This window comes from Rousettus aegyptiacus, unplaced genomic scaffold, assembly GCF_014176215.1.
Source record: "Rousettus aegyptiacus isolate mRouAeg1 unplaced genomic scaffold, mRouAeg1.p scaffold_m13_p_2, whole genome shotgun sequence".
NCBI lineage: Eukaryota > Metazoa > Chordata > Mammalia > Chiroptera > Pteropodidae > Rousettus > Rousettus aegyptiacus.
Window position 1 is genome coordinate 134,671,067 of NW_023416295.1, and position 27,916 is coordinate 134,698,982.

The 27,916-nt window shown below is 34.0% G+C and overlaps 1 protein-coding gene across 2 annotated transcripts in view; it reads left to right on the forward strand.

Annotated features, from left to right (window-relative positions):
* NELL2 (neural EGFL like 2) overlaps window positions 1-27,916 on the forward strand; it is a 301,007-nt gene that overhangs the window by 255,046 nt on the left and 18,045 nt on the right. For both annotated transcript variants that reach the window (XM_016146451.2, XM_016146450.2), the window contains exon 17: window positions 25,440-25,580. In XM_016146451.2, the coding sequence (XP_016001937.1) occupies window positions 25,440-25,580 (141 nt within the window). The remainder of the gene's footprint in view (window positions 1-25,439; window positions 25,581-27,916) is intronic.

The following is a 27,916-nucleotide window of genomic DNA, read 5'->3' on the forward strand; positions in this document are numbered from 1 at the left end:
TTTGCTTTTCCATTCCTTTCAAAGTACTGACATAACCCTCTCCTTTCCTTCATGATTAAACTTTTTGAAATGAAATCTCTACACTGTATTTTATTGACCTTCATTCATTTTTCAACTTATTTCAATTTGTATCACTCTTGCTCCCACATGAATTGTTATATCTAGTGGCCTTTCTTCCATTTTCACTTGATTTAACCAATTTGACACTGTAACAAGTCTCTCTTTTTTGAAATCCTTTCTTCCTCTTACTGCTCTGGGTGGTCTTCTTTGGTTCTCTTCCTTTCATTCCTCTTCCTTGGTCTTATTCTTTTTTTTATTAAAATTGTCAGGGTGACATTGGTTAATAAAGTCAAATAAGTTTCAACTATGTAATTCAACAATACATCATATGTATACTGCATTGTATGTTCATCACCCAAAGTTAAATTTCCTTCTTCCACCAAATATTTGACCCCCTTTACCTTATTTACCTTCTTTCTCCCCCTCTTCCCTCTGGTAATCACTAATCCACTGTGCATGTCCATTAGTCTCTGTTTGTCGCTTTCAGTTTTATATCCCATATATGAGTGAAATCATGTGGTTTTCGGTGTTTTCTGTCTCACTTATTTCACTTAGATTATCTCAAGATCCATCGATGTTGTTGCAAATGGCAGTATTTCATCTTCTCTCATGGCTGAGTAATATTCCATTGTATATATGGAATATTATATATATATATATATAATTTGTATATATGTACCACATCTTTGTCTAGTCATCTATTGAAGGACACTTCAGTTGCTTCCATGTCTCGGCCGCCATGAATAATGCTGCTATGAAAATCGTGGTGCATATATCTTTATGAATAAATTTTTTCAAATTTGGGGGACAGATACCCAAAATGGGGATTCCTGAGTTATTGTAACTGGCTTCTCTCCCTATTCCTAGCCCTTATGGACAGATGACTGGCACTACTGCCTGCCATGTTTAGTGTTCATTTCATCTCTACATGTTTCTCATGAATCTTGGTTTCACATACTCCTACCACCCCCAAGGGCATGCTTCACCAACCATGCTTCACCAACCATCTTTCAGATCAACCCCTCTGGGAAGCACCTGCTTTGCTGCAATGGGAACTAGATCATTGCTGCTGAATCTACAGCACCACATGGTGTTCAGAACTTATTAGATTCTAATAATATCTGTCAGATTGAAATACATGGAAAAGCTCTGAAGAAAATTGCAAAGATCTGTATTCTTTCTTGTATCATGCCAGCTATGCTGGATTAGAATTATCAAAACAGAGAGACTGTGCTCCTTCCCCTTGTGTATATTATGGGGACAAGAGAAGCTCCAGACCTTATTTTGGCCAATTATTAGTAGTGTAGATTGATGCTTTCTTACTGCTGTGCTCAACAGAGCAAACCTGAAGGCAGTACGTCCCATGAGTATGTGAGTACCTGAAGCCTGTGAGCCTTAGCAGCTTAACTTCACCAAATGTCCAGTGCCTCTCTTCAAATTAGTCTTCTACTGATAAAAATGAGGTAAGTAGGCAATGAAAAATAAATATTATATTATCCATCTTCAGGCAGATTTTCCATTGGATTTGTCTCCAACTTAGATGGACTTCTCAGAAACTCAGTCAAGTTGAATCACATAGCAGACGAGCAAGGAGCACTCTGAATTGGGGAACTGAGTTCAAAATCTCTGGCCTCCTCTCACACTGGCCTCTATAACCTTTAATAAAGTAAGCCTGAGATTTGTCATGGGTTACGAGGTTCTTGTAATTCAATTCTGGGATTCTGATGTTCACTCATCACTTTGGCGAAGTAGGTGGCTGATCTGTTTGTAGCAGAATCTTTGAAGTAGATGATGATGTCAGCTGAGAAACAAGGATCATGAGCTTTAGGAAAGCCTACTAAGATTAATTTCATTCCTTCACTCAATTTTTATTGTCAGTCATAGGAGGTATCAAAGGTTTTTAAGAAATGCTCTCTACTTTAGGAATATGAGCTCGTCGAAAGTTGGTAGTGGTAAGACACACACCAAAATAGCTATAGAGCAAGTCAGTCATGCTAGGAGACATATGGTGGACAAGCAAGTGCTGTAAGTATTCAAAGGGAAAAAAGATTCCATCTCAAGCTGGACCTGAGCTGCAAGCCTTTTCAAGGTTCTGCTTCTCACAACTATGTTCACTGATTTCCAAACAGGTTCAGCAACCTGCTGCCCGCCACTCCTTTCTATGAACCCCAACCAGTTCTGACTTGGCTGTCACAGACCCCCATGTAGTTCTTCCCAGCACTATGTGGAAAGAACTGCCATGGAGACTGACCTGCTGAGTTCAGTTATTATTCAGAGTTGTAGTGCTCCTTCCCTGTCACGTGGTTTCCCATGCTGAAAAGGCAACTTCCCAGCCTGCGTTCCTCAACCTGTGTCTTTGCAAAATTCCTGTTTGTTAATGTGAGGCTAACATATTGTACTCCCATCAAGTAACCCCATTCTAACGGCTTCTACACTCGAGTTCCCAAACTCACACAGTTTCCCTTTATACCACTCTGCCTCTTTTATTCCCCCCAATTTCTATAACTAATTTTCTAATTTATATAACTAATTTGGCTCCTTTTATAAGGAGAATTTGTTAACTTGAGCATTTGGAAGTTGTTTAGCTTTTGATAGTTGTGTACTAATAAACGATTAAAAACCAATGTCTGCCCATTATATTGTATATGTGCATCAAGCTGAGAACACATGTTACTTATTACATACTCCAATAGCTTTATTGAGTTAAAATTGACATACAATAAACTGCACACATTTAAAGAGCACAGCTTGATAAGTTTTGATATGTATTATATACCTGTGAAACCATCACCACAATCGAAATAATAAACATATTCAGCACCCCCAAAATTGTCCTAGTGCTCCTTTGTAATCCTTCATCCCCAGGGAGCTACTTATTTGCTTTCTGTCGCTACGTGTTACTTTGCATTTCCTAGAATTTTATGTAAATGGAACCATAGAATGTAGTGTATTGTTTCTCTGTTTCATATTTGATTTTTTTTTTTTTTACTGTTTTACCTTTATTATCAGTTGACAGGGCATCCAGACTTGTTAGAGGCATGTACAGATATGTATCTTAACATACTATGGCTCAATATGTGGGTCTGCCACCTGTGAACAAGATGGCATTTATTCAGAATTTTGAAATATACAATTATTCTAAAATTTCTATCATCATAATGTTATATTATTTTATAGCTCAAGTTTAGAGTCCATCCTAAAAGTATCTGTGTATGATAATGTAGTAACATGACATAAGCAACCACCACCATAAGGCAGTTTCCTGTACAGAGTACTTGATATCTATAATCTGAAGGTACAGAGGTACAGTCTTCTGTGATAGTACCTCTTCCATATTAAAATCTAATTAAGTCATAAATATTTTGCACATGACTAGATCATATTAGGTGGAACTAACATAGATAAATTAGCTAAGATGCTCAGGCCTTAGGTTCCAGAAGAAAACAGCTGTGTGTGTGTGCACATGTATATGTAGAATAATATGTGTGGAAATCAGCCTTCTCATTAGTTTAAACACTTAAACTCTTTTATTTTCACAATGTACAATTCATTGTCTTACACTCTTACTTTAATAATTTACTTTCTAAAATAGGCTATTTATTTTAAGAAGTTATAGTGTGTAAATCACTCTATGCTTGGATTTTTACATTTTTTGGATTACGCTTAGGTATTGTAATGTTGCTTCATTTTTTTTTTTTTAATTTTGTTTTGAGGAGAGGAAAGGACATTTTATGTACATGCTCACATAGAAATTCTCAAGTATATTTAATATGGTTGTCTGGCTGTGGATATAAAGTAAACAAAAATCTAAAACTAGCAGTTATTCTCTTAGAAATATGCCTGCTTAGGGTCAAAGGTTATTTTAGGTCATGAATCAACCAAGGAAATAGAGGTGAAGAGACTAAGAAATGTTCGCCTTTAACCAACTCTCCATGGTCCCACAGAAATATCAAGATAAATAGTGTAGATAATAGAAGCTGATCAAATAAAATTTCAGCAATGAGAAACCCAAATTATAGGTCATATTTTATGGCACATTTGGGAGCCTCGGCCTATTTCAAAATAAAATTTGAAAGTCACAGCAATAACTTTAAGACATTGAGAAAAAATCACTATTATTAATGCAGGGATTTGGGGATGGTTTCCTGAAAATGTAAACACAAGTAACTGGTTCGGTTTTGTTCTTTTTTCAGATTTTCATACAGTCTTAACATCATGTATCAAAAATCATTTTGTATGTGCCTTTCTTGTGGAGAATTCTATGTAATATAAAGAGAACTGGTAGTAACGATAAATATTGGTAGAAGACTTTTTTTAAACCAAGAAAATGCAATAAACGTGTGAAATTTTAGAATAATTAGCTTTATTATAAGGCATCCTATAAATGAAGTTTTCTGTGAAATTCCAGAAATGCAGTCAATCTGAGTGGAGAGAAAGTTTGGGTAAATCAGTTAAAAAAAAGTAATGATTTTCAAGAAAATATATTGAGGCTTTTTCGAAACTCTTCTAGGAGATGACTATAGGACTTTCAGGATCATCTTTAAAAAGAACAGTCTATAAGGGATATCGTTCACCTACTTTATTGAAGAATGAAGAAACATATGGGAAAGCAAGCCAAAATTACCAATTAACCCTTTGATAGCGTTAACTTTTGGATAAAGTGATGTTTTTTTGTATCTGAAAATGTTACCAAGTTATACGCAATGTACGAAGAGCTTAATCTAAAGTAAATGATCTAAAGGTAATTTTGAAAAAAAACTACATAACTTGGCATCCCTACTTCACCACAGATACCGTTAGCAGTAATTATCCCATGGCTCTGCACCATGAACCTGATTATCGGCAACCAGACCAGTCATTTTCTGGGATCCCTCTCCTCAGAGTATATACCTAGAGATGCTTACATGTGTGACCTGTGTTTCCTTGGGCCCCTGCACTTTGTGTCTCCTGGATAGTTTATTTTATTTGAAGGGATTATGGTAGGCAGTATTATAGGAGAGTGCCTTGCCTTATGAATAATCAAAGCTTTTGCTTTTGTTTGATTTTTTTTACTTGGTGATTTTAACACAGTGTTTGTTGGCTTCTTTCCAAGTTCAGCACCAGGTTCTATCTATGTTACCTTAAAATAGTCTTCTGAATCCTTCCCCAGACCTAGCATCATTTCCTCATTAAACGGAGACCAGGTTCTATCTATGCTATCTTCATATAGTCTTCTGGATTCTTTCTCAGACCTGGCATCATCTCATAAAACACTTCCCTGTTTTTCCAAATACCTTTAACCAATCTATCCATCTGCTTACTTCTGAATTTTCCAGTCTTTGCTGCTGTTTACAAAATAAGTGGCTCGATTTTCTCTATATGAGCTGGGGATGGGTACTAGAGGAAGGAAAGAAGGACCTTAAGAGAGGAGACTGCCATTTATAGAGAAGAGGGAAAGGGAGATAAACAGGAAGAACACATGTTAACACATTAGATGATACTCTTGCTATACAGATCTGTCTTCACTCACGTATTCCTAAAATCTGCTAAATAGCTGGTTCTCAGTCAGATTTGTTGTATGAATGAATAAATTAATATTAATGTGGGCATACATGGCTTATGTATATTACATATGCTTCTAAAAAAGATAATATCCATGTTCAAGGGGGGAGAAGTCAGAAAGCAGGGCACACAACAAATTATACTTAGATCTACTATGCATATGTGCTTGAAAGATAGAGATTTCAGATAACTTACATAAGGTAGAGTATTGAATTAGTTAGGGAGATATTAGCAGCAATAACATGTAGAACCAAAATGCTTATGACTTAATTGCAAAAGAAGTTTATTTCTCATGTAACTGTCGAAAGTGAGCATTTCTATTTGGCAGGAATTTTCAGGAATAAAGCTCTTCTCTTTTGCCTCTCCCTGTCCCCCTTTTCCCATTCCCTGGGACCTTGTTAACTGTATCTAGTCAGCAGAATGGGAAGAAAGAAGGTGGGGGTGAGGGGAGTAGCGCACCTGCTTCTTAATAGCCTTGGCTGCTTGTATTAATTGGTTGAAATTCAGGTGGTCTAGCTGTGTGCCAAAGAAGAGGAGGAAATAAACTTCTGTGAACTGTTAGTCTCTGCCACAGTGAGCATACTATACCTGTTTTTTTCCCCAGGAATTTATCTTATTTGGAGGTACTTTGACTATTTCGTTTTATTCAAAATAATGAGATTAAATATGAGGGTAGAAAAATTTACAGCTAATGAGGTAGAATTTGACAATTTTCCCTGCCTGACTAATAAATTTCTTTTCTATTTACGTGAGTTTCTTTTCTTCTCTAAGCACAAGAGGTCTTAGAGCAGGAAGAATTACAAAAGCTTATCTCATGGTTTAGGGAGAACATGGTACTAAGGCATAAAGGTGATTTAACAGAAGATTTTCCTATTTTCAATCATTTGACATAGGAAATTAGAAGTATAGCACGCCTAATTTTATAGTTTTGCATTACAGCTATTTTTAATGTATTATATTTGCAATAGTTCCATTTAAAATGTGGAATAAATTTAATATTAGTGAGTTAGCATTAAAGTCCCAAATATCATTTCCAAGTAGTTATTGTTAGTGTAATTCCGAAAATATTTGTTAATCGATATGGAAAATTTAAGGAACAAAAAGAACAAACTAATCAAAAACAGGCTCACAAATATACAGGACAATCTGCTAACGGACAGAGGGAAGAGGGATTGGGGGGCTGAGAGAATAGGGTGAAGGATTAAAGAAGTAGAAATTAGTAGTTGATAGATAGTCATGGGCGTGGGGAGCACAGCATAAAGAATGCAGTTAGCATTAATATATTGACTAGGTAGAGAGCCAGAGGAGAGAAAGAGCAATTAGGGGAATCATTTTATAAACTATATAAATGTCTAACCAATGTACTATATACTTGAAACTAATGAAATAAAATTTAAAAAAATTAAAATGGCAGCTATCAGTATATATCCCATCTTTTAAACCACACACACAAGCAAACTGAGTAGCTTAATCTTTTAAGTCTGCTTCCCTAATGTTTTCTCTTTGATTTTAAAGTCTAAAGATCTTTCTTGTTTTGTGCTAGTCACTGTAAGTAAAAGTTATAAGACCAAAACCTAGTTATATTCTTAAATCCGCTACAGAATCATTTCCTTTGAGAAAATTAAATTGTTTAAATAATTCATTTCATTAATTTTTTCCCTCTTTTTAAAAAGTTTTTATTAAAATACAGCTAACCTACAGTATTGCCTTCGTTTTAGGTGTACATCATAGTTATTCAAATATATATACCTAAAAGCTGATCACCATGATAAGTCCGGCACCTGTCTAATACCATACAATACTATCACAATGTTGTTGACTATATTCCTATGCTGTACACTCGTCACCATGATTTATTTGTTTCATACCTAGAAGTTTGAACCTCTTATTCCTTTTCATCTTTCCCCCCACTTTTTGATTTTCAATTAGAGTTGATGTTCAATATTATTTTGTATTAGTTTCAAGTGTACAGCATAGTGGCTCGACAGTTACATAATTTAAGAAGTGATCCCCCTGACAAGTCTAGTAATCACTTGGCACTATAAATACTTATTACCATATTATTGACTGTATTCCCTGTCTTGTACTTTACATCCCCATGACTACTTTGTAACTACCAATTTGTACTTTTTAATCCCTTCACAATTTTTACCCCAACCCATACCCCCCTCTACCTGGCAACCATCAGCTTGTTCCCTACATCTGAATCTGTTTCTATTTTGTTCGTTCATTATTTTGTCCTTTAGATTCCACATATAAGTGAGATCATATGGTATTTGTCTTTCTCTATCTGACTTATTTCACGTAGTGTAGTACCCTCCAGGTCCATCCGTGTTGTCACAAATGGTGAGGTTTCATTCCTTTTTATGGCTAAGTATTATTCTCTTGTATATGTGTACCACAATTTCTTTATTCAATTATCTGTTGATGGGCACATAGGTTGCTTCCATATCTTGGCTATTATAAATAATGCTGCAATAAACATAGAGGCACATATATCTTTTTGAATTAGTGTTTTGGATTACATCAGATAAATACCCAGAAATGGAATTGCTGGGTCATCCAGTAGTTCTATTTTTAATTTTTTGAGGAACTTCCAAACTATTACAATTACTATTATAATTGTTTTCCATAGTGGTTGCCCCAATTTTCAATCCCACCAATAGTGAATGAGGGTTCTCTTTTCACCATATCCTCACCAATACTTATTCTTTCAATTACTTTGAAACACTCATGTGAATCCAAATACTTCCCACCATGTTAAGGATAAATTCAGTCAACAGATATTTACTAAGGCCTACCGTACACCAGGCTGTATCCTAGAATCAGAAGGACTCAAAGATAAATAATGCAAGATTCTAGCCCTTGAGGGCTTTCATTTGGAAACAACCTATGTGTCCATATATGGATGAATGGATAAAGAGGATGTGTTGCACTTCGCAGATACTGCGTACTTTACAAATTGAAGGTTTATGGTAATCTTGCATTGAGCAAGCCTACCAGCACCATTTTTTTGACAGCATTTGCTCACTTAATGTCTCTGCATCGCATTTTGGTAATTCTTGCAATATTTCAAACTTTTTTTTCTTATAATTATATTTATTATGGTGATCTGTGATCAGTGATCTTCCATGTTGCTGTTGTAATTGTTTTGGAATGCTATCAGCTGCACCTATATAAGACAAAGGCAAACTTAATTGATAAATGTTGAGAGTGTTCTGACTGCTCCGCCAACTGGCTATTCTCTTGTCTCTTTTCTTTTGCTCTGGCCTCCCTATTTGCTGAGACACAACAATTGAAATTAGGTCAATTTATAATTCTACAATGGCCTCTTAATATTTAAGTGAAATAATTTCTTACTTTAACTTAAAATCTAGAAATTATTAAGCTTAGTGAGGAAGGCATGTCAAAATCCAACCTAGGCCAAAAGCTGGCCTCTTGCGCCAGTTAGCCAAGTTGTGAATGGACAATAAACACACAAATAATAAGAAAGTGAAATAGTAATTTAGAGAAAATTTTCATGACATGAATAGAAGATCAAACCAGCCACAACATTCCCTTAAGCCAAAGCAAGGCGCTAACTCTCTTCAATTCCAGAAAGACTGAGAGAAATAATAAAGCTGCAGAAGAAAAGTTTGAAGCTGGCTGAGATTGGTTCATGAGGTTTAAGGAAAGAAGCTGTCTCTATAACATAAAAGTGCAAGATGAAGCAGCAAGCACTTCTTTCTCATGGCTGAATAATATTCCACTGTATATATATAGATATACCTCAGAGAGATTGTGGATTCAGTTCCAGACCACTGCAATGAAGCATATATCCCCTAAAAAATCAAGTTACATACACACTGTTTTTTTGTTTATTGTTTTTTTTTTTTTTTGGTTTCCTAGTGCATATAAGAATTGTTTGTACTATACTGTAATTTATTAAATGTACAACAGTGTTATGTCTGCATGGTTGGGCCTTGAGGACATTATGCTAAGTAAAATAAGTCAGACAGGAAAAAGCAAATACTGTATGATATCACTTATATATGGAATCTAAAAAAGAACAAACTCATAGAAACAGAGTAAAATAGTGGTTACCAGAGGCTGGGGGGTGGGGAAAATGGAGAGATATTGGCCAGAGAGTACAAACTTCTAGTTATAAAATGAATAAATTCTAGGGATCTAATGCACAGTGTTGTGATTATAGTTAACAATACTATATCTTATACTTGAACATTGCTAAGAGAGTAAATTTTAAATATTCTCATCACAAAAAAGAAATGGTAATTATGTGACACAAGGAAGATGTTAGCTAATGCTATGGTAGTAATCATACTACAATATATAAGTATATAAAATCACCACAATATATATACCTTAAACTTACACAATGTTAATGTCAATTATATCTCAATAAATATGGAGGTGGACTAACAGGCATTCAGCCGACTATGATAAGTTCAACATTAAATGCAGCAGAAATAGAACCCAGAGAATTTAGAATGTCACCCTGGATAAGTAAGACCTGGGAAGAGCCTTGTAATATGATTTTGGCAAGCCAAAGGAAGGGTGTATTCCAGAAAGAAGGAGCCATATAGGCAGAAGCATGGAGACAGGAAATTCAGTTCATGTGCAAGGAAGGAGAAGGCCAGTACATGTCTCAGAGCATAGGATCTGTGGAAGGGATGCAGTGGAAGATGAAACTAGATGGCCTTGACCCTCTGCTTGAGACATTCATTTATGTCAGGGGTGCATATGAACTACTCTTCTAATCCATCCTGCCTTATTTATAAACTCCATAACTTTGGGGTAAATCTTTTTAAATTATAAAAGCAAAGTATATTGAATTTTACAAGAATTATAAAATAAAGAAATATGCAAAATAAAATAATCTGTAATATTACCAATTGGAGATAATTGCTATCTTATTCAAAATGAAAGACATGTTTACATACTAGAATAATATTTTATTCATATTTTTAATTCTACTTCTTTTTATGTGACATTTATCATGAGTGTTTTTTTTCATGTCATTAATAATTTTCAGAAACATCGTTATAATAAGCTGCATAGCATTCCATTTTATACATGTGCTATAATGTATTTAATCACTTCCTCATTGCTATGCATTTAGATCATTTTCTTTGCTCAAGCAGCTTAGCACTCAGACAGTATAGATAGAGCTAGACTTCCACATGCTTCTGTGGTTGACTAAGGCACTGAAACTACTAAAAGGACAAACTTTTCACCAAACCTCTTTATAACACTGGATCCTGACCCTGAGCAGCAGCAGGATGAATTCCTAGCCATAGAAAACAAGTAGCTGGTGATATGTCTGTTCATCTAGAGATTATTTTTCCTTTGGGTCCCTTCATATCATTTCTTCAATCACTGTATAAATATAAAAAGTGTGTGTGTGTGTGTGTGTGTGTGTGTGTGTGTGTGTGTTGTGTCTCTGCATGTGAATAATGATATAATGGAAACCAGATACAAAAGATAGATAAAATACCTGGCACTTAGTAGCCACACAACTGCCAGTTACCTTCCTTCTCCTGCTCCCTTCATTATATCAGATAGTCATAAAAATGTGCGCTAAAGGTTTTTTTTTTTCCTTTTTATAAATGTGTTACCCAAGTACAGAATTAGGCTGAGTCTGTAAAATCAGATGCTCAAGGTTGGAAACCCTTTGATTTAGCATTTGGTGTTGTCTTAGTGCTAAAATTGGATTTTACAACTGATCTGATTGGTCATGAAAAAATAGGTTGTTAAAGAGAACAAAAAATACAATTAGTCTGGAAGAAGTTTGATTAAGTGACCTCATATTGACAGGTCCAAACGATTGCCATCAATCTGTGCGGTTAAAAGATTTTAGAGCTCCATAAAGGAGCATACCTGTCTTTAAGAAACTGATAGGCTGTTTCACTTTATTGTAATGAAATGAAAGGAGTTATTGGTTTGTTCAATTGCTGTTTGTTTGTTTGTTTGTTTGTTTGCTTTTGTTTTTATTTTTCCTTTCAATTATCTATGTGGGAGAGATGTGATGTTTTGTTACTGGTTGAGAAACCAGTATCAAGCTAATGGGTATTTCAGCAGAGATGGAAGCAGTTGTTATAATAAAATGGTTTGAAAGTAAATAGTCTGTCAGAGATCTGACACTTGCTCAAAGCCAATAGAAGCCATTTATCAGTACATTTCATGGTTAGGATCCACTCAAAGCTCTATCTGATGACTTCTTATTCAGATATATGGAAACTGGTATTCCATCTATTTGTTTATTGGCATCAGTGAGCTCATTTCTCTCAAAGCAGTATTTCTTATGATGTAAGTTTGTCAGTTAGTTTGCAAATAAATACAGAATAGCTATTTCGACTGTCATCTTACCAGTCCTGGCATGCCATTTAAAGCTCATTTTCCTGAATAACCAGTAAGTGAGCTCATCAAAATGCATAAAGCCTTTTGTAGTGCTATATTAATAATTGGAAAGCTTGCAATAAATTATTACACAAAGACACTCTAGCCCTCTTATTCTTGCTGGATAGTTTGAGAAAATCTGCTTTTTTTTTTTTTCCTCCTTCTGGAACTAATTTTGAGGTAGATCAAGTAGACAATTTAATCCTTGCTATTAGAAAGTTTCTTAGGGAAGCACAAGAATTAAGACTTACTTATTTTTACCCTGATGAAGAGCAGTCTACTTAGTGTAGAGCTAGCAGATGCTTCACATTCACATTATTTTGGGAGCCTAACTATAATAGCATGTAATATATTAAAGAAGCATGCCTATTTTAAAGTAGGGACTTGATTACAATGTAATAAATTAATTAATAAATGTTTTAAGTAATTTACTAGTATTTGCCAGTATAAATTTGGAAGTTTCTGCTTAGCAGTGTTTTATTCTAGTGGCCCAGTTTTCATTGATCAGAATTTCATAGTGAAGTAATGTCTTTTTTCTGAATTCACACATTTCTTTATCTGCACTATTCCTACAGGCCTCAGGATATCTAACTTGTGTCTGTGTTGTTTATGCTAATGCTGTTCCTTTTTTATTAGACTGTGAACTCTTGAGCATATTTCCATATCTACCATATTTTTTATGATAGACATTTGATACGTACTTGTTAAATGACTGAGCAAGTAAAAGTATTCTAAGGCTCATATCCAACACATTAGCTACCTTGTAAAAGGGAAGGAGCTGCAAAGATTTTTAAGTTTTACGACATTTCCGGAATTCCATTTTATTAAATGCTTTGTTCGACTTGTTGCTCATACATCAGAGGGAGTTTCAATTCTATGTTAAATCAGAAGTATTGATTTTTAAATATATATCAAGAGGCAATTGGAAATGCTCCTTGACATTGTTGACACTTCTTCCTTGACACTTTCTTTTCTCTTGGTTCCTGTAGTTAAATTTGTGATCTTCCCACCTCACTGCTAAAATTCTTCCTACAGTTCCTTTCTTTCCTTTCCCTCAGTTTTTTCCCAAAGACTGTCCTTGGTTCTTTTTCATCTCTCTATGATCTCAACTTTAGTAGTTTCATTCAATCTGTTCCAATTTTAGTAGCATCTTGTAGTATCAGTTCGGATTATGTTATCCTCATGTCTCTAGTCTTGATATCTTTGTCCAGAGCTTCTGTCTCATTTTTCTTTTCATCTAGACATCACTACCAGCATAATTGCTATCTTATTATACTCAACACTTTTTAAATGAAGCTTCTGGGTGTTCTTTTAAAATATCTTTACGTATGTGAAAGAAAGTAGACATGCGGTTTAAAAAATATCAAACAACGTAGAACTTGGAATAAAAAGCAATAGTCCCCTGACTCACTTCCTGCTCACTTTCTAGCAGCCTTTATAAAATGAGTTCCTCATATGAACTACAAAACCATAAAGTGACCTGAAAGACTAATTTTTCCTATCTCCCAAAGATGGTACATGACTAGTATCATACCAGCTATATAGGAGAGAAGTTAATTCATGATTTGCACAGGGTGTCTTAGGGCATTAGAACTTAATTTTCTCATGAAACTCCAGTTGAGACAAGGTGCTAAGAGGGATCATTTTCAATCCTTTTAACATGATTATACTATGCTTTATTTAATTGGTCAATTTTAGACATTATCAGGAAACTTCGTGCTATAATAGATAAGGATTTACCTCCCTTATACCACAGCCTTTCCATTCATTCTCATGTAAGTTAACTTCAGCCTTCAGCAGTATATATTTGCACCTTCATTCCTTATGTTATCTACTATAAATAGTTTTTCTTGATTCCCCATTATGTAAAATCAAGATATTGGTTCTGCCCTTTACCTCCATCTCCCAATTTGTTTTCTGCTTTCTCCCAACTTCTGTCTTTTATCTTTTTATATTATCAAGGTTGATATATATGTTCTGTTCAGTAACCACAATGAAATATTTCATATGCTCTATTGATTAAATCCAAAATTTAAAAATTCATATCATTTATGTCATTGTGACTGTAAATATTGTTTATTAAAGAGACAGTACTATATATAGTATTTCTTGTCTTTAAAACATTTTGTTTTGATTTTTTTTCTAGTTTCTAGTTGACAGTCATTTTTCTTTTACACTTCATCATAAATTTAATATAAAAATAAACTCGGGGGTGGCTCCATAGTGTAGTGGTTAGCATGTCTGCTTTACACACAGAAGGTCCTGGGTTCGCAACCCAGGTGGAGCCACGGACCATACCCCAGGTGCACCAGGCCCTGGGTGCACTAGACCCTGGGTGCACACCACGAGTGTGTAGGAGGAAACGCCCTGCCTTCAGAGATCCAGGTCTTAAGGGGAAAAGGCAACATCCATAAATCAGGGGTGGAAGGGAGCGAGGGGGAATTAAAGAGGAAAAATAAATAAAATAAAATAATAAATAATAAATAAAATAAAATAAAATAAAATAATAAAACAAAAACTTTCATTATATCTGGTCTATAGACTTCCATATCAATTTGCGTTCAATCAGGAAAACAGAGCCACTGCAAGTACTATGGGAATAAAAAGTTTTATCTAGAAATTAGGGTTTACAAAGGAAAGGGTTGGGGAAAAATCTTGGAAATATTCATATTAGATCTGGTGAAAAAGACAGAATTCATAGAAACCACTGACATTGATTGCCATGACTTCTCAAGAATAACGGCTTTTTCTTTGCTTCTCTAGCATATCTCAGGAGTTCCTCTCGCTGTTAAACTCTAACACAGAAGCATATAGAGAAAGGGCTTCTGGAAAGTTTAATCTCCAAACTTAGAAATAGAAAATAGTCGATAATAGTGTATATCCCCTACAGTTTTTCCTTAATATATTTTCCCCCTAGCATCCTTCCTGAATGGGAGATAGGATCAGAGCAGTGGGATGGCACAATCTGATACATATATTTCAAAAGGATCATCTGGCTGCTATGAATTCAGAATGGACTATAAATGGGAAAAGAATGAAATCAAGGATATTTATTGGGCTGTTATATTAATTCAAGTGAAATATGATGGTGATATGGACTGGAGTGGTAAACATGAAGGCAGTTGGAAATGATTAGATTCTGGATATATTTTGAAGACATAGCCAGTAGGATTTGCTGATAGATTTCATACAGAGGTGTAAGAGAAATAGAGAAATTAAGAGTAAAATTAAGGATTTTTGCCTAAGTAACTGAATGATATTGACATTTTCTGAGGTGAGGAAGATTTCAAAAGGAGCTGTTCGGTATCTGCGTGGAAATATTGAATGAGAAATTGAATATTCAGGGCTGGATAAAAGGAGAGAGATCTGGGATGAAAATGTAAATGAGTTAATATATTATTTTCCCAGCGCTGCTCTAAAAAGGTACCACAAACTGGGTGATTTAAAATAATAGGAATTTATTATCTCATAGTTTAGAGGCTGTAAGTCCAACATTAAGGTATCATCAGGACCATGTTCCCTCTGAAGGCTCTAGGAAGAATCCTTCCTTGCCTCTTCCAGTCTCTGGTGGCCCAAACATTCTTTAGTTTGTGAATATAACTCCAATCTCTGCTTCCATCTTCACACTGACTTTCTTTATGGTCCTCTTTGTGTCTTCTATTCTTATAAGGACACCAGTCAATGGATTTAGGGCCCACTCTAAATCCAAGATGATTTCATATTAAGATCCTTATCTAATTATATCTGCAAAAACACTACTTTCAAATATGGTCACATTCTGGGTTCTGAGTAGATATGAATTTTGGGAGAACACTATTGAACCTACTGTACTTATTGACAGTGTTTGAGTATTTAAAGCCCTACTAGTAGATAAAATCACTAAGAAGTTAGTAGGTAGGAAAGAGAAGATATGAGAATAGATCCTTGGGGAACTCAAACTTTTGGGATTGAGAAGATAAGATCTACAAAGGAGACCAAGCTGTAGAAGCCTTCCTTCAAGGTAAAAGGAGGACTGAGGAAGTGGTGTATTCTTACAAAGTGAGGAAAGTATTTCAGGGAGCGATGAACTACTGATGTCTTTCTCTGTCTCGATTTAGTCCTTTATTTTACTAGGCTACATCATTAGTAAAATCTTTTTTAAAAATAGTGCATGAGACATAAACTTTCTAAGGTATTATATGTCTTAAAATAACTTCTGCTTTTATAGATATTTGACAGTCATGCTGAGTATAGCATTCTAAAGTCAAAATTGTTGCTTCACTATACAGTGCTGCAAGTGAGAAAAATCATGGGAGATTGATTCTCATTCCTTTATATGTAACCTGTTGTTTCTTTTCTGGAAAATATTTAAATCTGTATTCTATACTTGTAAAATTTCACAGTGTGGGTTTGGATGTGGGTCTTTGTTTCATTTATTTACGAGACTGTTGTGCATAGAGTAAGGGTTTGACCTCTATATCTAAAGTGTCTGGGTTCAAATCCCAGTTTTGACCCTCAATAGCCTTAAGAATACTTACTTAAACAACACCAGCAAACAAGAAAATTCAATAATTTTTTTCTTTTCTTAGAAGATAGAATATAGAATATAGTGTCTACATTTCTTCCTCTTCAAAATGGGGAAATTAATAATATTTCCTGTCTTGGGACTGCTTTCAGCACTAAATGAGTGTATGTAGGTAAATTGCAAAGAATAGTGGTGGCCAAATAGAAAACCATCAGTAAATATTGGCTATCATGTCATCATTCATTATTTGTAGACCTTGGTGGGGCCTTTTAATTTGAAAACTAAAGTTCTGTGAAAAGTTCCTCAATTATTATTACTTCGAAAGATAATTATCTTTCATTGATTTTTCTCTTTTCTTGGTCTGAAGTTTGAATTTAATCAGAAAGTGGAGATTTTGGGTTGGTGCTCTTTGCTTTCATTCTATTGTATTTTCTATATGTTACACTTTTGAAGAGATTATTTCTACCTGATTTTCCAAGCCTGATGTTGCATTCAAAAAGTTTTCAGCTATCATGTTTTTAATTTACAAGTGCTGTTTCTTAATCTCTGAATATCTTTTTTTATAGCACTGTCATTTTTTATGAATGAAATATTCCCTTAAATCTCTTTGAAGATATTAATAAGAAATATTTAAAATTCTGTGAATTATTTCTGTTTCTTTCAGGGTTAGTTTTTCTGATGGTATATCTTCGTTATTCTCTTAAATTGTGACAGAATTTTCTCAACTATTTGTTTTTCTTGATTTCACCTAATATTTAAGAGTGAATAAATAGAAAAAAAACTGATGTTAAGCTTTGATGTAAGGATGAGGTTTGTTGACTAGCAGACTTACAATAGGTGAATTAAAGGTAGCTAGTTTTTTATACTTTGAGGTCTCTCTTCTGAAATGCAGAAGACTTTTTCCCAAAGGATGACTACTCCTATGTTAGCTGCCTTAGTTTCCTCCAGATGTTTTATTTATTTATTTACTTATTCACTCACTTCTTTATCTATCTATCTATTTATTTATTTATTTTACAGAAGAGCCATCCATTCTGGTTTCAGGGGTGATCTGCTCATGGTGGGAGGAAGTGGATAAGTGGATTATTCATCAGTAGACTTTTAATTAACCCAGCTGCTTTCAGCTCCATGTCTCATATCTGCTTTGCATGGTATTTCAAGTTTCCTCAGAAGTCTTCATGACAGCCTACTACCTTCATGAGGTGTAGCACCACATTATTACATACAGATCCTAGGCTGTGGCTTCCTTCGCTTTGACTCCACCACTTCATCTATATTCTATCTTCTAAGAAAAGAAAAAAAATATTGAATTTTCTTGTTTGCTGGTGGTGTTTTTCCTTTTGTCTTTTTTAATACTTGTATTTTTTTGTGTGGTTCTTTTAACTTATTATTTATAAGATTGGGAGGAAGAAGAGATTTTAAAATGTTTTCAACCTTCCATTTTTAATTAGAAGTCTTGTGCTCTTTTTGTTAAAAAATATATATGAATATATACATGTACATATTCTCCTCACCAATTCTACTTTATTTAACATTGTAGTAAAATTTTTTGACATAAAGATTTGAAGTAGGTTGAGAAAGTATCTTCTGACCATCTTCTTATTGCATCTTAGTGAATACTTTAAAGCTGACTCTGTGCTGCCTGCATTCCTCCTCTGACCTAGCAGTACTCAAAGATGGTGTGGTGAGCTTGCCACTTAGTTACTTGGTATGACAAAGAGATCACTCATTCATTTGACGAATGTTTATGAATCTCTAACCATGTATTCAATTCTTTCCTCAGTGTTCACAAGATGTAGTAAAACATATATATATACAGGAATGTTTGCCTCAAATATAGAGCTTACTCAAAATGACAAGCATTAAGTTAAAATTTATACAAATTAATATTTTCAAGCTATTATGAAAGTGTTTTTTGGGGTGAGGAAAATGTTTTATAGCTTAATTATGGTAGTGATTACATTTTAAAAATTGTGAAATTATTAGTGATCTTTTTTGTGTGTAAATTTTACCTCAGTAAAGTTGGTTTTAAATCTGAGGATCTAATGTATATCATGGTGACTATAGTTGATAACATGATATTATATAATTAAAGTTTGCTAAGAGAGTAGGATTTAAATATTCTCAGTCCCCCCCCCCCAAAAAAAAGATAAATATTTGAGATGTTGAATGTATTAATTGGCTCAATGGGGGGAATCCCTTTCTAATGTATACATATATCAAATCAGCACATTGTACAATTTAAATATCTTACAATTTTATTTGTCAATTATACCTCAGTAATGCTGGGGAAAAAATAAAGTTGGTTTTAAAAAAAGGAAGGAAAAAAAAATTAGGAATAAATAAGGGCAAAATATGCCCAAGACACCCTTTTAGAAAACTACAAAGACTATAAAAACTATAAAAGTTATTAAAGAAAGAGGAAATAAATCATGTGTATGAATAAAAAAGATTCAATATTGTAAAGATATCAGTTCTCCCAAAATCAATCTATAAAATCAATGCAGATGTCCTTCCTTTCGTTGTTTTGTTTTGTCTTATTTTATTGGTGAGAAATTCACAAACTGATAAACAAAATGCCCAAAGAATCAAGATACTTTTGAAAAGGAAGTAAAAGATAGGGAGCACTTTCTCCAGAATTGAAGTTATTCTAATTATTAGTGTAGTATCTGCAAGCTTAGACAAAAAATAAAAATAAAAAAATAAAAACAAATCTTGCAATAATCGCTATTAAGGCAAAAATACAAGTAACCCAGGGGAGAATGCAAAAAGCAATGAGCAATAAGGGATCTAACATGTCTTTTGGAGTCAAGAAAGACTTCTCCAAGGCAATTAATTTTAGTATGAGACAGACAACTGAGAACTAGTTAACTAACCGGGTGAGGGGACAAGAAGAAGTGAACATTCAGGCAGTAGGAACAACATATACGAAGACTCTGAAGGGCAAAAAATAAATAATAAAATAATTAGACTCTAAGAACTACACATACACACACACAAAATTGGGTTGTCTTGATCTTCTTACTCTCTATGGTATGTCCCCAGACATGTGGGATGTGAAGTCCGACATCAACGCAAGGGAAAAGGGCCTTGTCTCCTGACTAAAGATAAGCATTTGAAAAAGAAAGGCTTCTTTATCTCTATTTCTATTTTTTCTAATTAAAATCTTTATTACCTTTTTCTTAGACAATGAAAAGCAGCTCATAAGCATATGAAACTGCATTCAGTCTTACCCACTCCCATTTATCTAGCACATAGGTGGTACCCTGTTCTTCCTGAAGTGTTACTTAGATAACATCTCTCTACTCTTAATAACTCTTTAGTAGCCCCTAGTTGTCCAGCTGGAATTCACTCACATTAAGGTATACACTGAGACATCTCAAAGCATAAGTTGTTTCTGATTGGCCCAGAGTTGGTCTTTAGAGATAGCCTATATGGGAGAAGGAGCACTGGACTGGGAATTGAAAGAGTTCGTCTATCGTGTGACCTAAGGCAATGTATTTGCTCTTATCTCTTCTTTGTCTATGACATAGAGATAAAAATATCTCACATGGTTGTTGTGAGGACTATTGTGTGTGACATGATAATAAAATTATATTATGCTTTTTTTCTGAAGAGCAGTCATTAACTTCCTAATTATGAACTATAAAGTAATGAAAATTTTAACTAAATCTGCAGTGTTATCATTCAGGTTGCAAAGAGGATTTTATGATTTTTAAAAAGTGTTATATTTTATTTTCAGAAATTTTATTTGAGAAAATAGTCTTCTTATGAAATTTTAGACAATATTTTATATCCAAATCTGGCCTAGTTGTTAAAAATAATATAATATTCAAATGAGTTTGCATTCCTTGAGCATTCCCATCTAAATGTTGAAAGCTGGTTCCCCAGAAGCTCAACAAAAGATAGAGGAAAATGACCTTGTGATTAAACAAAATGATGCAGATAATCTAGAAAACAAATAATCCACATGTGGGTAATCAAGAGTTGATTAATTGTTTTGAGGATGTTTAATTGCCTGCTGTTTATCAATATAATTTAACCACCAGTGCACAGGATAGTGATATAAATAGTCCAAGTACTATATGAGAAATGTCAGGTTTTTATTCATGGTAAATAGTATGAAAGACAGTATTCTCATTATTCGACTTTGCCATTAAAAATAGTGTGCTCATTAAAAAAAAAGAATTGGACTTTCTTTTCTTTTGTATAGAGTAGCAACGAATCATTTTTCCTTTGGCTTAAAATGAAGCATGATAAACTAATGATTAGAGTCCATTTTAGGTATGGATGGTTCTAGACATTTGCATTATTTTTAATTCTTTATTGTTCTTAGTTATGTTTTTATGATAGAAATAACTGGTACTCTGAATGAAGAATAGGTTGTCACTCAAGTATCTCATTTTATAATTATTTAATTTTAGAAAGAAATAATTTGTCATTTTCTAAACTGTCCCTTTAAATGCTTACGGCAAAAGCCATTTTCAGTGGCTACCTCTGAAGCCAGTGATCTGTGTGCGTGCCATTGTAGAAGGTACCCAGCCTTGGTCATCATACCTGAGGGAAACAAAGGAAATAAGACACTGACGTGTGAGCTTTTTGTATTCATACATTTTCCTTTCTTGTTCTGCTTGTTGGTTTATTTTTAATGATTGCCTTAAAACATATATGCTTTCTAGAAAATCTATCCTCAACAGTGCCTTCCAGTTATTATCTAAGTAAGTTTTGATCCCTGTAGTATAACTGCTATTCATGACTGTTGTCGGATGGCTAAATATCTTTTGGATTTTAGATTCCCTGTGCTTTGGACAGCATCTTAATATCATCACTAGCTACTGTTCTAAATGTAGGCACTAAAAAATTTCTAATTGTCCCTAAGGAAATAATCATTTCTAAGACAGAATATATAATAAAATTATAGTTTTTCATAAACTTTATTTTTTGTTTTTTTATAATATGCCTATAGAGTACAAAATTAAGGACCTTGTAATCAAGACTAAATCATATGAGCTTATACATCTTGTACTATCTTTGGGAATACTTTTATTCAGTTTGGAAAGTAATTTGTTTAAACTTGGTAATTAATATGTGGAATAAAATAATAACATTTTTCTCCCATAGGTCTGCTGTTCTCTGTATATCTAACTCAACTAGATAATGTGAAGTTTGATTTTAACTGACCTGAAGAAAGTACCCCAAAAATAAATTCTTTAAAGTTTTTTTTACTGTTTTATGTTATTACACATTATGTAAAGCATAATATATGTGGATCTATATAACATATAATAATACCCACATTTGTGTATAGATAAAATATAACTTAAAATAACTCAAAATATAATTTAATTCCTAAATTATGGAACAGATTTCAATTCCTCATTTACTAAGTATTTACTGAGAAACTGAAGACATCAAATAGCTTACAGATGAGACTGTTTTATTTTTGACTTTAACTAGAGCCATGAGACAAACAAACACACCTTCTGATGGGAAGTGAGTACTTTGGTAATTTAAGCATGCTTTCATTTTCTACCAAAGTGGAAAAGTTTGCTTAAACAAATCAAAATGATCAGAAACATGAACGTATAAGATAAAGCAAAATATATTATCTGTCTAGTTTTTCTTTGCTATCCTAAATGGTATCAAGTATACAATTTGAGCTATAGCATACATGTACTTACATATTTTTGAAATTGAATCACATTTTAAAATGAATTAAGGCATTTCACTACCTAAGAAAGTACTCAGCAAATTCTTCTGAAATGTGAATAATTGTTCCATGCCACATTTTGGTGTTTTCAAAACTTCAGTCATTTATATGCCACCTTTATAATTTTTGTCATATTTATAGACATTCGTACCAATATTTACTTAATATTTTCTCTCTAATTCTACTCACTTTTTAATTTTAAATACAAATTTACTACTATCAATATAAATGAAAATAACTCAGAAATATAAATCTGTAGCCATTAAAATAAAAGAATTGACTATTATCACCAAAATACAATACCAATGTTGGTAGATGTATAACATTAGGTAACACTGCCCTTATATGATTATAAATTTAGATTTTGATCAATTCGATTTTCTTAAAACACAATTTAGATAGATAACAAACCCTTTGAGGGCAGAAAATATTTCTGGTCTGTGCATCCTTGTTTCCCTAGCACTTAGTACTTGGCATATAACAGGTATTCAATAAATATAAATGGTAAATTAATGAATGATACATATATTTGTGTATACAGCCTCTAAAATACTACTTAGTAGTAATTATTTACATAATAAAATAATAAATTGTATATGAAAATACATTATGGCCAACATATGTTTGTATCACCAGTCTTCAAAAAGCTAATATAAAGCAAAGCATTTCTTTAATGAGTATATTTATAGATCAAGAAAGGTTGTCGTCATGTAAATAAAAAGAAGTGAGGATGAGGCAGTATAGGAGTGGACATTGTGATTGAAAAGAGTGACAAGAGAAAATAAGCGAGAAGTAAAAATTGAAATATATGTCATGGGATCGAAGGTGATCCTGTAACTGTTCTGGCAAGGAAAAAAAGGACTAAATTAAAATCTAAATATAGACACAAAAGTTGCTTCAGTGGAGCGAGCTCTGTTCCATTCACGGTTACTTCTAAATCACAAACGCTAATGACCAAATTCTTCTAAAATGAGATATTCTATTTTTTTCATTTAAAAAATTTTTTCAATTAAAACAAGATATTCTAAACAACTCTTTTATGGCCTTTTTCCAATAAATTCACCTCTAAAGCTTTAATCCCATTCTCTTTTGTTCATGCACTTAAGAAATGACATAATCAATTTTCTGCCTCATTTGCATGAGAATAAAGACCCTGTAAAGCTGAAATGAGCATAGCACTTTAGTCCTATTTATAATCGGAGGTTCATCAGTTAGGAAAGCTTTTGAAATACAAATAGGCTGTTTCCTATTTTCATTTGAAATAAACCTATGGGACCTTAGTAAATGGAAGCAATCCACATCAACTGTGTGTCAGGAAGTCAGTGGTTAACTAATTTGGTCACTACCAATTTTGACAGTAGGAATAACTAAGAGTAGGAAGTATCTCTTCAGAAGAGGAACTACAGAGGCAAAAACATTCTTAGTTCAGAAATAATGTTAAAATTTTGCAATGATATCAAATATGGTGGTTTTTTTGACCAGTTACCTAATCTAAGAATATGGTTTGCACCTTGTTTTAGTGAAGGAACTCTGGGCTTATCGAGAACCATATGATTTTACTTGTATGTGGGATATACAATTGAAAGCAACAAAGGAACAAGATAAACAAACAAAACTCATAGACACAGACAACAGTTTAGTGGTTGCCAGAGGGAAAAGGAGAAGAGAGGAAGGTACACAAGGGTAAAGGGGATCAAATATATGGTAACAGAAGGAGATTTGACTTTGGATGTAAATAACACATACAATATACAAATAACATATTATTGAATTGTATACCTAAAACCTATATAATTTTATTAACTAGCATTGCCCCAATAAATTTAATAAAAAATTTTTGAAAACTGAGTGATGGCTTATTTCTTTTTAAAAAAACATTAAAAAGTGTGTCTCTCAAAATTGAATATAACAAGAGAAGAAATTTAAAAAGAACATGAAAGGAATATATGTTTTCAAGAATTTAGTGGTAGATGAGAGTGAAATAGAAAGCAACCGACTAAAAAGCAGCCGACCTTCCCTTCAGCATGAGGGACATCATTATGCCCGTTCACTGTAACAGAAAATATGACACAGGTGTAGAAAGCATATAAGAAAGAGCTATCCTGTCTTGGCACGTAGAGTCTTCAGTCATGGCATAAAGCCGTCAAGAGAATGGGGTGCATGTGGATATCTTTGGCAGCTACAATGGTGTAGTAGCATCAGATCATTTAGCAGAGTCTGAGTCAACCCAGCACCCAGAAACTCAGAAGGTATTTGAGAAGGGTCACTTAGTAAGACAACTATAGGAATTATTTTTTCCTCTATGAGCAAAGAATGACTTGAATGGGGTGGAACGTTTCCATTATGCAACAGACTGAACAGGAAAATAAAGGGCTCAGAATATTTGGGTATAGTAATAAGCCACTAATGAGAATATATGAGATTCAAAATACATAGCTCTCTTTGTTTAGAACATTTTGCCAATTTTAGTCAGTCTACTTGTATGAAGGAGCACACACCCTAAAAGTCAGGCAACTATGGACTTTTAGGTGACTTTAATTAAATCTTATAATTTTCTTTTGCCTCATTTTTTTCATATGTCCGATGTGCTACCTACATGGCAAGTTATTTTTTTTTCTTGAAGGTTGAATGAGGTAATAAACGTGAAACCCATTAAAAAGTTATATAAATGGTATATAGTCTCAAAAATATGAAGCACGTTGATTCATGATTGCTATTGCCATATTTTGATGATCAATGATGTATTGGTCAGGTTGGGATAGTAGGAACTTGGGCTGACTACTAGAAATTGCTGGTCATTGCGATGAGGGAAGGGTACATGTGGGTCACAGTCTGCATCTTTAAGGCTCTGCCTAGAAGTGACATGTGTCACTCTCTAATTAGCTTCAGGAAGTCACATGGCAATCCTAGCTTGTATCTAAGAGAAGAGCTGGAAATATTTGATGAGCAGCACTAATGACTATTGCAGATGGTTTCTTTCCATTTTCTACACTTGGATGACTTTTGCAAAAGAAAAGCTGTCTAGATATTTCTCCTGTTACTAATACTACTACATTCTTTCTGCATACCTTTCATTAACCAAGTAGACTTTCGTAATCTTATGTTTTCTAAGTTTTGAGGATTTGCTGGCATTAAAATTTTAGTAGTCATTTAGTAGAACTTTTTAGTTTCTTTGAGAGAAAAGCAGCAATTGTTTAACATCCCATTTTTGCTTTCTTTGGCAAACAGACATTGATGAGTGCTCTGATGGCTTTGTTCAGTGTGACAGCCGCGCTAACTGCATTAACCTGCCTGGCTGGTACCACTGTGAGTGCAGAGATGGCTACCATGACAATGGGATGTTTTCACCAAGTGGAGAATCATGCGAAGGTCAGTACAAGGAGAAGACTTGGAGTTTAAGAACTCCTTTTGAACTTGGGGAATATACAGTTCAATGTAAATAGTAGAAATTGAGCTAATGTTTAAGTTATTGGTGTTTTTTCCTGCATGTTTATACAACAGTGATTGGAAACATGTTAACATCTAACTTTTGCTTGCTAATTATAGTTGATTTTTAGATAATTAAAATTTGTGATGCTAAACCAATTCTCTGTGGATACTTGCAACTGTGGAAGAGTGTTTTTAGAATGAATAAGCCCATAATATCAGATAAGTTTTTGAATGGCAGCATGCAAAAATATGACCCTAAAAAAACTACAAAAAAAAAAAAAAAGATGGGTAAAGCAGGATAGAGAGAAAAAGGGAGTAGAGAAAATACAATGATGAAATGGTCAAATAATATACACAATACATGCCACTCTGGGCTGTTTCTAACATACCACCTGCCTGGCAAAGTAAGAGATATTTATTAAATGTTGAATACAGAAGACATGGTCCCTGTTTAAAAGATTTCAATCTAATAAGATTGGAAAATTCAACCAGATTATATTCAATTATTTACCATTAATTTTGAATTATTTTCAGTGAATTGACAGACAACTCTACTTTCCTATATCTTCTGTTAAGGGGTATAATTTTTAGAAAGCAGATTGAGTAAGCAGAGCCCAGTGAATAATTGCCAGAGAAACCACCCACACTTAAAAGGTTTGCCATCAGAAGTTAGGAGCAGGAATGCAGAACAAAACAAACCTCAAAATGTCATTATTTTCTCCATTTGCATTTATACCTTCGTTGAGTAAGAGCCTGAGAGAATAATGTGGCTAAAATGACACTGTCAGTGAAAGCCTTGGAAATTCTAACTTAACAGTACTTGACACCTAAATGACAAGATGTCTTTTATCTTTGTGCCTCAAAAGGTTTTCACAGAAAGAAAAGGGAAATAGACTTCGATGATAGATGCCAAGGCTCCCAGCATGCTTTGCCAGCAGCTGCAGAGCGCTAGACCTTGAGCAGAGGGTCCATTTGGATTTTTACATAGGAATGGGACTACTGTTGCCTTACCAGGAGTGAAAGCATGGCATTTGCAAATAACAACTTAACTGTGGTCTGAGGGCTTTACCTTGCACTTGTCAGTGTTCCAGGGTGAATATACCCAGTAGAGAATGCCAGGAACCACAGATTGCAGTTCAAGAAGCAGATCAGTGTGAGTCTGCTCTTCTCTGATAAACTATGTTTCCAATTTGCTGTGGTATATAATGAGTAAAAAAGTCTTCAGAGCTACTTTTTCTGTATTGTATTTTAAGTTGCACACACAAAGAATCAATATAAACTGATTACAGATAGTATAAATCATATAGAAATATATAGATTAAAGCTGAAAATGCAGCTTCGTTTTATTCCCTTTTCCCATCCTTTCCACTTCTCCTCTAGGGATAACCTGTGTTTAATTTTGCTCAATATACTTGCACATCCTTTTTCTGTTCATCAGAACATAAATAGAAAAAAACATACACTACTGACTATCTTTCTTTACATTTGTAACTGCACTCACTATTAGTTATCTATTGATGCATAACAAATTGCCCCCAAAACTTAGCAACTAAAAACAACAAAAATTATCTCACGGCAGCTTAGCTGGATACCTGTTTCGATGTTTCACATGAGATTTCAGTCAAGTTGTGGGCCAGGGCTGTGATCTCATCGTGAAGACTTGTCTGAGGTGGGGGTGGGGGAAATGGGAAGCTATTTCCAAGGTCACTCATGTAGCTATTGACAGGCCTTGTTGTTGTTGTTGTTGTTGTTGTTTTAACACGAGCCACTCCATAGGGCTGCCTCAAAACACCAGAGTAAGCAATTCAAGAGAAAGCAAGTACCAAAGATGGAAGTCACGGCCTTTTCATAACTCAATCTTATCTGTGGGCTTTCATCACTTTTTCCATATTCTATTTGTTGGAAGTAATTCCGCATTCTGGGGAGAGGATTACATAAGAACCTAGATATTAAATGATAAAGATCTTGTAAGCTACCCACTCTAAGGACCATCAGCATTGTCCAGCATTTCCCTCACTCCTGTTTCATTGAGTAAAGTTTCATTTCTCCTATGGAAAATTAAACCCTCTATTGTACCTTGCATCCCATCCCCTCTCACCTGTGTGAAATCTTTGCCCTTATATTACCCGCTTTCTCTTCCATGTCACAAATACAATTTTCCTACTGCATCATTCTCATTACCACACAAAGAGCCTGGAGTAACACCCATCTTTAAAAAATAAAACAAAAAACAATAAAAAGTAACTTCCCTTTGCATCACCTGATTCTTCCAATAT